We start from the raw sequence: 14,622 nt of genomic DNA on the forward strand, positions 1-14,622 counted from the left end.
CTCTCATCTCGTTCTGGTATGATTGGCCCCATCAGAAAACATAAGAAAAAAACATTACACTTACCTACTCGGCGCTTCCTCGCAGCGTCCTGCTCTGATGCCAGCAACTTCTATATGCTTGTAAGCAGCACATTTCAGGGACGTCATGCGTTGCTCAGAAGCAGAGCACAGCTGCCGGAGTACTCACCGGGACTGTGCGAGCAGTGAGTATTCATTCCTCTTCGGTAGTGCAGTGTCAGCCACCGGCTTTCTGCTGCTGCCGGGAGGTCACGTGCGCCACTACTTAAGAGAAATGAATATTCATTGAACTAATTCATTCATTCATCCGGAGACTATTTAATATTGAACTATATTGTGGCTAGTTTTCTGACTGTTTCGGATAACATGATACATGATTTTAGTTTTTTTTGTCTAGTCTCGCTTGAATATAGGTTAATATTAAATAGTCTCCTGATGAGTCATCTTTGGTGAGGACGATGAAACCCATAGAAATGAGAGGCTTGGAGAGTGAGTGTGTATACGTCACCTCACCCTATATACTGAACTGTGGGGTACATGTTTTTTTTATTAGTCATCTTCTGACTAATCTTTAGGGGGTGAATTATGGGTATAGATTATATTTGCAATTAATAAAGTTTAGCTTTATCCTTTTGTCAGCAAACATGAGGAATGACAAGAGACAACCCATTTATGAAGATTCAATTTTGATTAAAACTATTCCAATATTATGAACATAAAAAAGGCTTCTCCCCTATGTGACGTCTCTGATGTTTATTAACAGTTGATTTCCAAGTAAAATATTTCCCACATTAAGAAAATGAAAATGGCTTCTCCTCTGTGTGACTGCTCTGATGTCTAACAAGAAGCGCTTTCTGGTTAAAACATTTCCCACATTCTGAACAGGAAAAAGGCTTCTCCCCTGTGTGAGTTCTCTGGTGCCTAACCAATTCTGATTTATTGATAAAACATTTCCCACATTCTGAACAGGAAAAAGGCTTCTCCCCTGTGTGACTGCTCTGATGTCTAACAAGAAGTGCTTTCCGGTTAAAACATTTCTCACATTCTGAACAGGAAAAAGGCTTCTCCCCTGTGTGGGTTCTATAGTGTTTATCAAGATTACCTTTATGGTTAAAATATTTCCCACATTCTGAACAGGAAAAAGGCTTCTCTCCGGTGTGGGTTCTTTGGTGCCTAACCAAATTTGAGTTAAGATTAAAACATTTCCCACATTCTGAACATGAAAAAGGCTTCTCCCCTGTGTGAGTTGTATAGTGATTAACCAAATGTTGCTTCCAGTTAAAACATTTCCCACATTCTGAACAGGAAAAAGGCTTCTCCCCTGTGTGAACTCTATAGTGATTAACCAAATGTAATTTCCAATTAAAACATTTCCCACATTCTGAACAAGAAAAAGGTTTCTCCCCTGTGTGCGTTCTGCAGTGTGCAACAAAATGAGATTTCTTGTTAAAACATTTCCCACATTCTAAACAGGAAAATGACTTCTTTGCTTTAGGAGCAGTGTGTTTTTTATTGCCTCTTTTGCGACTTTGATTTTCCTTAGTAGTCAGTAATGAATCAGAAGATGGGACCTGCTTCATAGGATCAGATGACAGATCTTTGCTGTGAATAGATGATGATATATCTGGAGTAACAGCAATCACTTCAGTTGTATCTTGTAGGATCTCAAGATCATCAGATTTAAAAATTGTAGATGTCAGCTGTCCGTCTGATTTCCTGGTACAGTCATCTGCTAAGATAAAAAAACAATTCTTTTTTAATAAAATATCCTTGAGTTTTATATTTTTGAACATTTCTACTTAAACTCTCCATAAAAATGGCAAGCTATGTAAAAACTTTAATTATTTACCAAGACAATGACAGTTCACAGTCTAATAGAAAACCTTGTTGGATAAACCATTAGTGTGCGGTGTTCAACTGTTTGTTCATTCTGCCTCCCAAATATCAAATATAAAGAATCCAATCAATGTTATGTAGGTGAAAATAATACCAATTCTCATCTCACAAAACACAAATCCCCACTCAGGTCCATCATCTGTAAACGGAAAAACAGATAAGGCAGGTTACAGTTAATGCTATAGTAAGGGTTAGTGTTGGGGCTAAAGTTAGGGTTAGGCTCAAGAATTAGGCTTTTCTCAATTGTCTCCCCAATAATTGGGTCACATCAGCGTCACGTCAGTCATGTCAGAGTTTTCTATTTCTATTTGTTCTACACACAAATTTATATGTGTCCCAATTCATCAGCCAGAATCCACGATCCTATTATGCTAGGTCAAATTTAGGACTTACATTCGCTATGGGGCTTGTTATAAAAAGAGTATTCTGTCCTATTGGTCCAACCGCCCTGTTCAAGCCACCCCTATGTTTTCTGCCGTTCTTCCTAGGACCCGTTATGAGATGCTCATGAGATTTTGACATTTTAACGACAATAGTCAATGCCTGCCCAGAAATGCCCCAGAACATGACAGACTATTCAAAATCAGACCCATCATCGAAGGCTTGACAGAAAAGTTCTTAAAGCTCTACACCCCAACAGAAAACATTTCCACTGATGAGTCCCTTGTAAAATTCAAAGGAAGACTGCACCTCAAGCCATTTATTCCTTCTAAGAGGGCAAGGTTCGGAATAAAGCTTTATAAAATGTGCGAGAGTTCAACCGGATACACATCAGCTTTTCACATTTATGAGGGGAAAGAGAGACAACTAAACCCACCAGGAGGCCCTACTTATCTGGGGACATCTGGAAAAATGCTTTGGGAGCTGATAACTCCATTTTTACAATAAGGCTACAATCTGTATGTTGACAACTACTGCACCAGCATACCTCTATTTAAAAGTCTGGTTGAACATAACATAGGGGCTTGTGGGACCATTCACAAAAACCGTCAGGGGTTTCCACAATCACTGGTCAAAGAACATTTCCGAATGGGGCAGTCAGGGGCTTTACACAATGGAGAGCTGCTTGTCCTTAATATTGATAATAAATAAAATATTTTTATCCTGAGCTCGATCCACACAGATGCCACAAGGGCCACTGCAGACCAACAGGGATCCACTACTCCAAAACCTGTGTCTGTCACTGACTACAACAAATATATGGAGTGTGGACCTTGCAGGTCAGGTTCTACAGCCATACCAGGTATCAAGAAAATCATATATCTGGTATAAAAAGTTAGTCATGTATTTGTTGCAGGTGGCCACATATAATTCTTTTGTGTTATACAAAAAAGCCGGAAATGCAGATACTTTCCTTGATTATCAGGAAAAGGTCACTGAAAATCTTGTTTTTGAAAATGTTGTCCCCGCCAATCCTTTAGAATGTGAAGATGTCAGAAGACTCACTGAGCGACATTTTATTGCACTCATCCCAGTAACTGAACCAAGAAAGAACCCCCAGAGAAGATGTCGTGTGTGTTCCTAGAGAGGAATGAGGCATGATACCCGCTATTATTACCCACAATGCCCATCACTGCCAGCCTTATGCCTCCATGACGGCTTTACAATCTTCCACACAGAACCACGTTTTTGAACTGTTTTGACATTCAAGCATTTGGTTTATTTAGTGACAGACACATTTGAGTAGAGCTGACTTAACAATTTCCGGGGGTAGGTGGGGGGAAGTCTCCAGAGACACAAGCTGGGCACAATATATTGGGCACTACAATCACATTTTTGCAATTTTTGCTCTGAAACTTCCACTACGTGTTTCTGGAAATCATCCATGTAGTGAAAATGGTCACTATATCCATAGATGAAATCCCAGAGGGGTGTCATTTCCAAAATGGGGTCACTTCAGGGGGGATTCTGTTGTTCTGGCACTTAGCAGCTCTCCAAAGTGCCATAACAGCAGAATCCCCCCCTGAAGTGACCCCATTTTGGAAATGACACCCCTCTGGGAATTGGAAACGACACCCTTCTGAGAATTAATAATAATAATCTTTATTTTTATATAGCGCTAACATATTCCTCAGTGCTTTACAGTTTTCACACATTTTCAAATAAACGCAAGTCATATCAAAGAAATGTTACCACTACCATAAAGTACAATATGTCACAAGAAAACAATCTCAGAATCACCAGGATATGTTGAAGCATTTTAGAGTTATGACCTCATAAAGTGACACTGGTCAAAGTTGAAAAAAATTGGTCACAAAGGAAAAACAGTCTCTGGCGCGAAAGGGTTAATATTTTGTTGCACAACCTTTTGAGGCAATCACTGCGATCAAACGATTCCTGTAAATGTCAATGAGACTTATGTGGTGCTCTGATTCTATATTCCTCTGTATTGGCTTATGACAGGTCGCTGACCCCTCACTGACCTGCCCCCATTATTACATAATGCATATAATAGCATTGATATTATTGGTGATAATGCCTATAATATTGTGGTTATTGTGAGGCTTAGAAAAAAATTACATCCAGCAAAATATCATCAGTGATGGCGACGCCTGCGTAGTAGCATTTATAAGTAAGAGACAGAGGCTACTGGACAGGGGCCACTGGTGTTCTTTTGCTGGGTGGGGAGCCAACACATCTCCTGCAGGCGGGAATAAATGTATATTACAGCCCTCAGCCACGCACAGCTTAGAGATCTATCAGGGCACAGGTGGAATGTTTGTCCTGTAGATTATCACAATCCTCCTGGAAGTTAGTTGGTTTTAATACAAATTGAAAAGTCAGGATAAACGGAAACTCTGCTGTTATTGGACAGAAATTCACACTTGGCCTCACTGCACATTTACTGGTGTCACTCATAAAAGGGAAGATTGGCCAGAAAGACTGGACCTGGTCTTGTAGGGACCATGAGACATTCAGCAGCACAGAAGGGAGAGAAGATTCATCCGATAAGATCTCAGGGATCTAGGAAGCCAACAGCATCATTACCCTCCGCTTTCTCTTACAGGCCCAGCATAAGATTTTTCTTCAAGGGATTTTCTATCTTGTCAGCACATTCTACGTACGCTGTCATTTGGCTTTATAGTTACAGATCTGGGCAGGTAACGGTCAGCATCTCCTAATGTGAAGGACAGAATGGCTAATGAAATCAATTATTAAACCTTATATAAGTCAGTTCAGATATGGTGTACCAAGATGGCGTCTGTGTCTTTCAGACAACACCCTGGAAGGAATCCTTGGAATGCAGAAGCTGAGATACTGGATACCATATATGGAAGTGAAGATGAAATGGACCTATCATAGACTGACACTGGCTCCTCAGAAGATTGTGCGACACCCATTTCCTGTCTCTTTGTCTTGAGAATAAACTTCAGTTCTGTGCAAGCCTTTGCTGAGAAAGGGGTAGACATCTAAAGCTGGAGTCTCACATAGCGACTCACCAGCGATCCCGACAACGATATCAACGTGTCAGGATCGCTGGTGAGTCGCTATGTGATCGCTGGTGAGCTGTCACACAGACAGCTTCACCAGCGATCAGCACAGTCACGCCGAGCTCGAGGCGTCGCTGTGTTCATTAATTACCAGCGCGCTGATGCAGGGAGCTGGTAACTAACATACACATCGGGTATCCAAGGGACGCTCGTCCCTTGGATACCCGATGTGTATGTCAGTTACCAGCAGATCGCTGGTCTCCCGCCTGTCACACGCAGCGATGCATGCTGGCCAGCGGGAGACCAGCAACAAAAGAAATGTCCAGCAGTTTCCTACAGCGATCAGCGATACCGGCAGGGGGGCTGGTCGCTGATCGCTGTCACACACAGCGATCTCACTGGTGAGGTCACTGTTGTGTCACAAAACTTGTGACTCAGCAGCAATCTCGCAAGCGAGATCGCTATGTCTGATGGGGCCTTAACTCTGTGTTCGGTGTGACTCTTTAAGTGCACACTCGGCCTATATTGGGTCAGGTACAAGCAATCATATAGATCTCGCTTTAAGGGATCTACCCTAACACTAATCCCAGGGGGTAGGTGGATCCTCCAGGTTGTAAGTTCTATAGAAAAGGGATTTCACTGCCCAAAGTCATTGGAACAGTTTTAGGTGGAGGAGAATGTTGTGATCTAGAGACAAAATGGTGATCATGGTAATACGGCCGGACTACACCACCGATAAAGCAGCCACAGCCGGTGACTGAGAGGAATCTGTGACTTCTCTGCATTCAGTGGTTACTACTCACCTGGGTAGTCATATGTGGGAATCTCCTCTTTACACCACTCATCACCCCTCACATATGTCTCTGTAGTATTAATATGGGTCAGATCTTCACCCTGAAACAAATATTGTAAAAGTCACAGACAGATGGAGAAGTCCCATCTATGATCAGCTCTAATCCTGCCATCTCCACCGCTCTCATTACACAAGTATAAAACATATAATACTGGTGGATAAAACAAGACTGAGCACAAGACCTTCACAGCCGTCTACACATCATAGGGGAGATCTCCTGACACCTTCTCTCCATCTACCTGATGATCCTGGGGAGCACTGGGATCTTCTTGGTTACAGTCCTGTGGAAGAAGAGGACGGGGACATCTCTCTGGTGTTGTCCTCTTACTGGATAGATCTGGAGGAAACACATACAGGGACTGAATTCATTCTCTACATACAGATAATTATAGGCCGTGTGTATTTAGTCCTGTCTATTACCTGGAGATGTGAGGGGCTGGGGAACCTCCACTATGACGTTCTTGTACAGATCTGTGTCCTTCTAAATACTCCCACTCCTCCATGGAGAAATAGACAGCGACATCCTGACACCTTATAGGAACCTGACACATACAATGATACCGTCATCCCCCGATCCCTTCATAGTGTTACTGTATAATGTCCCAGCATTCCCAGCAGTGTCACCTCTCCAGTCAGCAGCTCAATCATCTTGTAGATGAGTTCTAGGATCTTCTGGTCATTGATGTCCTCATGGATCAGGGGGTGAGGTGGAGGCCCCGTGATTGGGCTCAGGGGTCTTCCCCATCCCTCAGACACAGGGTCCTGACAGCGATCACTAGAGGTCTTCTTCACCACTGTGTAATCCTGGTTATGGAGAGACACATTAATAAATCTCACTACAGACATTTCCAGAGTCCTCACCTCTCCAGTTCTGTCCATCTGTTATTCCCATAGATAAGAATGATGTAATGTGACGTCATCAGAATCTCTCACCTCTCCAGTGAGACGGAAGAGGATCTCTAGGGTGAGGTGTAATATCCTCTCCGCCATCTTGTCTCTGTCCATATCCATCCTTGATGGGTAAATCAGGAAAATTCTCTTCTGTAGAAGATCTTCACTGAGAGGATCCGATATTGTAGAGACCTGAATGAGAAGAAGATGATCCGATGTAACATCATAAGAATCCTGTGTAATAATACAATTACTGGAGATAATAAGGGAAACATATGAGGAGATTTATTATCTTACAGGGTTTAGTTTTCTCCCCTGACATCTACTAATAAAACCTATATATTTAGGCCACAGACAACAAGCAGTTTCCTCCTCGGAGTCGGCAGCTGAACACGTTCCTCATAGACTCATCTTCCATAACGCTAATTCTCGTCTCATTACCGACACTGGAATCGGCATTAGCAATACTGCAGGAGATATTCATTACACGCGACATGAGAAATAACTCCTTCATGATGAGGACGACATCTTCATCTCCTACTGCGGCTCTAGAGACAGATGTGGCCAGAGTCGGTCACTGCCTCCATCCCCACCGGCCGTCTATATGAAGGTTTCCCGTCTTCCCCGCACTGGAATCTTCTCTCACGTTAGATCTCAGCTCTGAGTCACACACAGAAGTTTGAGGCTTTTCTGGAAGAACAGGACAGGAGAGATCTGAGGCCGATGTCTCCATGTACAGGGTTTCCCCTCGGGATAAGAGGCTTTTCTATCCCTTTCCCCCAATTAGAGGGGACACCTGTGGATATCGGGGTCTTTACCGGCTGCAGTCCTGGGGGGATTTACTCGGTAACGTGGACGTTGGACAAACGTCACCATCAATTCCCATCAGAGAGAAGGAACATCGCTCCTCTATTCAGCTCTATGGATCCAGGATGAAATCCACTGCGGCCCCTGCAAGAAAAGAGCAAAGTCTGGTGAGACCCCCGAGGCCGGAGATTTCTACAGCTGCTCTGTGCGCACAGGACCTGTGATGAGGTCACAGGAGGGGAGGAGTCAGGGGTCACATGATCAGGGGCCTCAGTGTGTGCAGGACTCTGCTGTGCTGGTTGTCATGGTGCTGGATGAGGGGAAGTTTCTGTGTGGGGTCAGGAGGGGTTTACAGGGTGGATGTAGCAGAGCCGCGTGTCTACGAGGTGTACGTAGCAGAGCCGCGTGTCTACGAGGTGTACGGAGCGGAGCCGCGTGTCTACGAGGTGTACGGAGCGGAGCCGTGTGTGTACGAGGTGTACGGAGCGGAGCCGCGTGTGTACGAGGTGTACGGAGTGGAGCCGTGTGTGTACGAGGTGTACGGAGTGGAGCCGTGTGTGTACGAGGTGTACGGAGCGGAGCCGCGTGTCTACGAGGTGTACGGAGCGGAGCCGCCTGTGTACGAGGTGTACGGAGTGGAGCCGTGTGTGTACGAGGTGTACGGAGCGGAGCCCTGTGTGTACGAGGTGTACGGAGCGGAGCCGTGTGTGTACGAGGTGTACGGAGCGGAGCCGTGTGTGTACAAGGTGTACGGAGCGGAGCCGCGTGTGTACGAGGTGTACGGAGCTGAGTTGCGTGTGTACGAGGTGTACGGAGCCGCATGTGTACGAGGTGTACGGAGCGGAGCCGTGTGTGTACTAGGTGTACGGAGCGGAGCCCTGTGTGTACGAGGTGTACGGAGCGGAGCCGTGTGTGTACAAGGTGTACGGAGCGGAGCCGCGTGTGTACGAGGTGTACGGAGCTGAGTTGCGTGTGTACGAGGTGTACGGAGCCGCATGTGTACGAGGTGTACGGAGCGGAGCCGCGTGTGTACGAGGTGTACGGAGCGGAGCCGCGTGTGTACGAGGTGTACGGAGCGAAGCCATGTGTGTAAGAGGTGTACAGAGCGGAGCCGTGTGTGTAGGAGGTGTACGGAGCGGAGCCGTGTGTGTAGGAGGTGTACGGAGCGGAGCCGTGTGTGTACGAGGTGTACGGAGCAGAGCCCTGTGTGTACGAGGTGTACGGAGCGGAGCCGCGTGTGTACGAGGTGTACGGAGCTGAGTTGCGTGTGTACGAGGTGTACGGAGCCGCATGTGTACGAGGTGTACGGAGCGGAGCCCTGTGTGTACGAGGTGTACGGAGCGGAGCCGCGTGTGTACGAGGTGTACGGAGCTGAGTTGCGTGTGTACGAGGTGTACGGAGCCGCATGTGTACGAGGTGTACGGAGCGGAGCCGTGTGTGTACGAGGTGTACGGAGCGGAGCCCTGTGTGTACGAGGTGTACGGAGCGGAGTCGTGTGTGTACAAGGTGTACGGAGCGGAGCCGCGTGTGTACGAGGTGTACGGAGCTGAGTTGCGTGTGTACGAGGTGTACGGAGCCGCATGTGTACGAGGTGTACGGAGCGGAGCCGCGTGTGTACGAGGTGTACGGAGCGGAGCCGCGTGTGTACGAGGTGTACGGAGCGAAGCCATGTGTGTAAGAGGTGTACAGAGCGGAGCCGTGTGTGTAGGAGGTGTACGGAGCGGAGCCGTGTGTGTAGGAGGTGTACGGAGCGGAGCCGTGTGTGTACGAGGTGTACGGAGCGGAGCCCTGTGTGTACGAGGTGTACGGAGCGGAGCCGTGTGTGTACGAGGTGTACGGAGCGGAGCCGCGTGTGTACGAGGTGTACGGAGCTGAGTCGCGTGTGTACGAGGTGTACGGAGCCGCGTGTGTACGAGGTGTACGGAGCGGAGCCGCGTGTGTACGAGGTGTACGGAGCGGAGCCGTGTGTGTAGGAGGTGTACGGAACGGAGCCGTGTGTGTAGGAGGTGTACGGAGCGGAGCCGTGTGTGTACGAGGTGTACGGAGCGGAGCCGTGTGTGTACGAGGTGTACGGAGCGGAGCCGCGTGTGTACGAGGTGTACGGAGCTGAGTCGCGTGTGTACGAGGTGTACGGAGCCGCGTGTGTAGGAGGTGTACGGAGCGGAGCCCTGTGTGTACGAGGTGTACGGAGCGGAGCCGTGTGTGTACGAGGTGTACGGAGCGGAGCCGCGTGTGTACGAGGTGTACGGAGCTGAGTCGCGTGTGTACGAGGTGTACGGAGCCGCGTGTGTACGAGGTGTACGGAGCGGAGCCGTGTGTGTACGAGGTGTACGGAGCGGAGCCGCGTGTGTACGAGGTGTACGGAGCTGAGTCGCGTGTGTACGAGGTGTACGGAGCCGTGTGTGTAGGAGGTGTACGGAGCGGAGCCCTGTGTGTACGAGGTGTACGGAGCGGAGCCGTGTGTGTACGAGGTGTACGGAGCGGAGCCGCGTGTGTACGAGGTGTACGGAGCTGAGTCGCGTGTGTACGAGGTGTACGGAGCCGCGCGTGTACGAGGTGTACGGAGCGGAGCCGCGTGTGTACGAGGTGTACGGAGCGGAGTCGCGTGTGTACGAGGTGTACGGAGCGAAGCCGTGTGTACGAGGTGTACAGAGCGGAGCCCTGTGTGTACGAGGTGTACGGAGTGGAGCCGTGTGTGTACGGGGTGTACGGAGCGGAGCCCTGTGTGTACGAGGTGCATGGAGCGGAGCCCTGTCTGTACGAGGTGTACGGAACGGAGCCGTGTGTGTACGAGGTGTACGGAGCGGAGCCGTGTGTGTAGGAGGTGTACGGAGCTGAGCCGCGTGTGTACGAGGTGTACGGAGCAGAGCCGTGTGTGTACGAGGTGTACGGAGCGGAGCCGCATGTATACGAGGTGTACGGAGCGGAGCCGTGTGTGTACGAGGTGTACGGAGCGGAGCCGTGTGTGTACGAGGTGTACGGAGCGGAGCCGTGTGTGTACGAGGTGTACGGAGCGGAGCCCTGTGTGTACGAGGTGTACGGAGCGGAGCAGCGTGTGTACGAGGTGTACGGAGCGGAGCCGCGTGTGTACGAGGTGTACGGAGCTGAGTCGCGTGTGTACGAGGTGTACGGAGCCGCGCGTGTACGAGGTGTACGGAGCGGAGCCGCGTGTGTACGAGGTGTACGGAGCGGAGCCGCGTGTGTACGAGGTGTACGGAGCGAAGCCGTGTGTACGAGGTGTACGGAGCGGAGCCCTGTGTGTACGAGGTGTACGGAGTGGAGCCGTGTGTGTACGGGGTGTACGGAGCGGAGCCCTGTGTGTACGAGGTGCATGGAGCGGAGCCCTGTCTGTACGAGGTGTACGGAACGGAGCCGTGTGTGTACGAGGTGTACGGAGCGGAGCCGTGTGTGTAGGAGGTGTACGGAGCTGAGCCGCGTGTGTACGAGGTGTACGGAGCAGAGCCGTGTGTGTACGAGGTGTACGGAGCGGAGCCGCATGTATACGAGGTGTACGGAGCGGAGCCGTGTGTGTACGAGGTGTACGGAGCGGAGCCGTGTGTGTACGAGGTGTACGGAGCGGAGCCCTGTGTGTACGAGGTGTACGGAGCGGAGCAGCGTGTGTACGAGGTGTACGGAGCGGAGCCGCGTGTGTACGAGGTGTACGGAGCGGAGCCGCGTGTGTACGAGGTGTACGGAGCGGAGCCGCGTGTGTACGAGGTGTACGGAGCGGAGCCGCGTGTGTACGAGGTGTACGGAGCGGAGCCGCGTGTGTACGAGGTGTACGGAGCGGAGCCGTGTGTGTACGAGGTGTACGGAGCGGAGTCGTGTGTGTACGAGGTGTTCGGAGCGGAGCCGCGTGTGTACGAGGTGTACGGAGCGGAGCCGCGTGTGTACGAGTTGTACGGAGCGGAGCCTCGTGTGTACGAGGTGTACGGAGCGGAGCCGTGTGTGTACGAGGTGTACGGAGCGGAGCCCTGTGTGTAAGAGGTGTACGGAGCGGAGCCCTGTGTGTACGAGGTGTACGGAGCGGAGCCGCGTGTGAACGAGGTGTGCGGAGCGGAGCCGCATGTGTACGAGGTGTACGGAGCAGAGCCGCGTGTGTACGAGGTGTGCGGAGCAGAGCCGCGTGTGTACGAGGTGTACGGAGCGGAGCCGCGTGTGTACGAGGTGTACGGAGCGGAGCCCTGTGTGTACGAGGTGTACGAAGCGGAGCCGTGTGTGTACGAGGTGTACGGAGAGGAGCCGTGTGTGTACGAGGTGTACGGAGCGGAGCCGTGTGTGTACGAGGTGTACGGAGCGGAGCCGTGTGTGTACGAGGTGTACGGAGCGGAGCCGTGTGTGTACGAGGTGTACGGAGCGGAGCCGTGTGTGTACGAGGTGTACAGAGCGGAGCCGTGTGTGTAGGAGGTGTACGGAGCGGAGCCGTGTGTGTAGGAGGTGTACGGAGCGGAGCCGTGTGTGTACGAGGTGTACGGAGCGGAGCCCTGTGTGTACGAGGTGTACGGAGCGGAGCCGTGTGTGTACGAGGTGTACAGAGCGGAGCCGCGTGTGTACGAGGTGTACGGAGCTGAGTCGCGTGTGTACGAGGTGTACGGAGCCGCGTGTGTACGAGGTGTACGGAGCTGAGCCGCGTGTGTACGAGGTGTACGGAGCGGAGCCGCGTGTGTGCGAGGTGTACGGAGCGGAGCCGCGTGTGTGCGAGGTGTACGGAGCGGAGCCCTGTGTGTACGAGGTGTACGGAGCGGAGCCGTGTGTGTACGAGGTGTACGGAGCGGAGCCGCGTGTGTACGAGGTGTACGGAGCTGAGTCGCGTGTGTACGAGGTGTACGGAGCCGCGCGTGTACGAGGTGTACGGAGCGGAGCCGCGTGTGTACGAGGTGTACGGAGCGGAGCCGCGTGTGTACGAGGTGTACGGAGCGAAGCCGTGTGTACGAGGTGTACGGAGCGGAGCCCTGTGTGTACGAGGTGTACGGAGTGGAGCCGTGTGTGTACGGGGTGTACGGAGCGGAGCCCTGTGTGTACGAGGTGCATGGAGCGGAGCCCTGTCTGTACGAGGTGTACGGAACGGAGCCGTGTGTGTACGAGGTGTACGGAGCGGAGCCGTGTGTGTAGGAGGTGTACGGAGCTGAGCCGCGTGTGTACGAGGTGTACGGAGCAGAGCCGTGTGTGTACGAGGTGTACGGAGCGGAGCCGCATGTATACGAGGTGTACGGAGCGGAGCCGTGTGTGTACGAGGTGTACGGAGCGGAGCCGTGTGTGTACGAGGTGTACGGAGCGGAGCCGTGTGTGTACGAGGTGTACGGAGCGGAGCCCTGTGTGTACGAGGTGTACGGAGCGGAGCAGCGTGTGTACGAGGTGTACGGAGCGGAGCCGCGTGTGTACGAGGTGTACGGAGCTGAGTCGCGTGTGTACGAGGTGTACGGAGCCGCGCGTGTACGAGGTGTACGGAGCGGAGCCGCGTGTGTACGAGGTGTACGGAGCGGAGCCGCGTGTGTACGAGGTGTACGGAGCGAAGCCGTGTGTACGAGGTGTACGGAGCGGAGCCCTGTGTGTACGAGGTGTACGGAGTGGAGCCGTGTGTGTACGGGGTGTACGGAGCGGAGCCCTGTGTGTACGAGGTGCATGGAGCGGAGCCCTGTCTGTACGAGGTGTACGGAACGGAGCCGTGTGTGTACGAGGTGTACGGAGCGGAGCCGTGTGTGTAGGAGGTGTACGGAGCTGAGCCGCGTGTGTACGAGGTGTACGGAGCAGAGCCGTGTGTGTACGAGGTGTACGGAGCGGAGCCGCATGTATACGAGGTGTACGGAGCGGAGCCGTGTGTGTACGAGGTGTACGGAGCGGAGCCGTGTGTGTACGAGGTGTACGGAGCGGAGCCCTGTGTGTACGAGGTGTACGGAGCGGAGCAGCGTGTGTACGAGGTGTACGGAGCGGAGCCGCGTGTGTACGAGGTGTACGGAGCGGAGCCGCGTGTGTACGAGGTGTACGGAGCGGAGCCGCGTGTGTACGAGGTGTACGGAGCGGAGCCGCGTGTGTACGAGGTGTACGGAGCGGAGCCGCGTGTGTACGAGGTGTACGGAGCGGAGCCGTGTGTGTACGAGGTGTACGGAGCGGAGTCGTGTGTGTACGAGGTGTTCGGAGCGGAGCCGCGTGTGTACGAGGTGTACGGAGCGGAGCCGCGTGTGTACGAGTTGTACGGAGCGGAGCCTCGTGTGTACGAGGTGTACGGAGCGGAGCCGTGTGTGTACGAGGTGTACGGAGCGGAGCCCTGTGTGTAAGAGGTGTACGGAGCGGAGCCCTGTGTGTACGAGGTGTACGGAGCGGAGCCGCGTGTGAACGAGGTGTGCGGAGCGGAGCCGCATGTGTACGAGGTGTACGGAGCAGAGCCGCGTGTGTACGAGGTGTGCGGAGCAGAGCCGCGTGTGTACGAGGTGTACGGAGCGGAGCCGCGTGTGTACGAGGTGTACGGAGCGGAGCCCTGTGTGTACGAGGTGTACGAAGCGGAGCCGTGTGTGTACGAGGTGTACGGAGAGGAGCCGTGTGTGTACGAGGTGTACGGAGCGGAGCCGTGTGTGTACGAGGTGTACGGAGCGGAGCCGTGTGTGTACGAGGTGTACGGAGCGGAGCCGTGTGTGTACGAGGTGTACGGAGCGGAGCCGTGTGTGTACGAGGTGTACAGAGCGGAGCCGTGTGTGTAGGAGGTGTACGGAGCGGAGCCGTGTGTGTAGG

General features: G+C 51.9%; 1 protein-coding gene across 2 annotated transcripts; it reads right to left on the reverse strand.

Annotated features, from left to right (window-relative positions):
* Positions 1 to 756: 756 nt before the first annotated feature.
* On the reverse strand, positions 757 to 6,998 carry LOC141076393 (uncharacterized). Of its 2 annotated transcripts, none has more exons than XM_073563845.1 (5): positions 6,823 to 6,998; positions 6,619 to 6,740; positions 6,438 to 6,535; positions 6,149 to 6,239; positions 757 to 1,747 (listed from the first exon to the last, which is right to left on the reverse strand). In XM_073563845.1, exon 5 carries the CDS (start codon positions 1,596 to 1,598, stop codon positions 810 to 812), a length of 789 nt encoding a protein of 262 aa, XP_073419946.1. In that variant the 5' UTR covers positions 1,599 to 1,747; positions 6,149 to 6,239; positions 6,438 to 6,535; positions 6,619 to 6,740; positions 6,823 to 6,998; the 3' UTR covers positions 757 to 809. The 2 variants fall into 2 exon arrangements, with proteins under 2 accessions (XP_073419946.1, XP_073419945.1); XM_073563844.1 differs by having other exon boundaries at positions 757 to 1,750.
* Between the last annotated feature and the right edge of the window lie 7,624 nt (positions 6,999 to 14,622).

Source organism: Dendrobates tinctorius, unplaced genomic scaffold (assembly GCF_039654945.1).
Source record: "Dendrobates tinctorius isolate UK_male_01 unplaced genomic scaffold, ASM3965494v1 ptg000404l, whole genome shotgun sequence".
NCBI lineage: Eukaryota > Metazoa > Chordata > Amphibia > Anura > Dendrobatidae > Dendrobates > Dendrobates tinctorius.

Bases quoted from the DNA above. Each gene is read 5' to 3' on its own strand.
- LOC141076393 (XM_073563845.1), bottom strand. From the start codon at position 1,598: ATGAAGCAGGTCCCATCTTCTGATTCATTACTGACTACTAAGGAAAAT.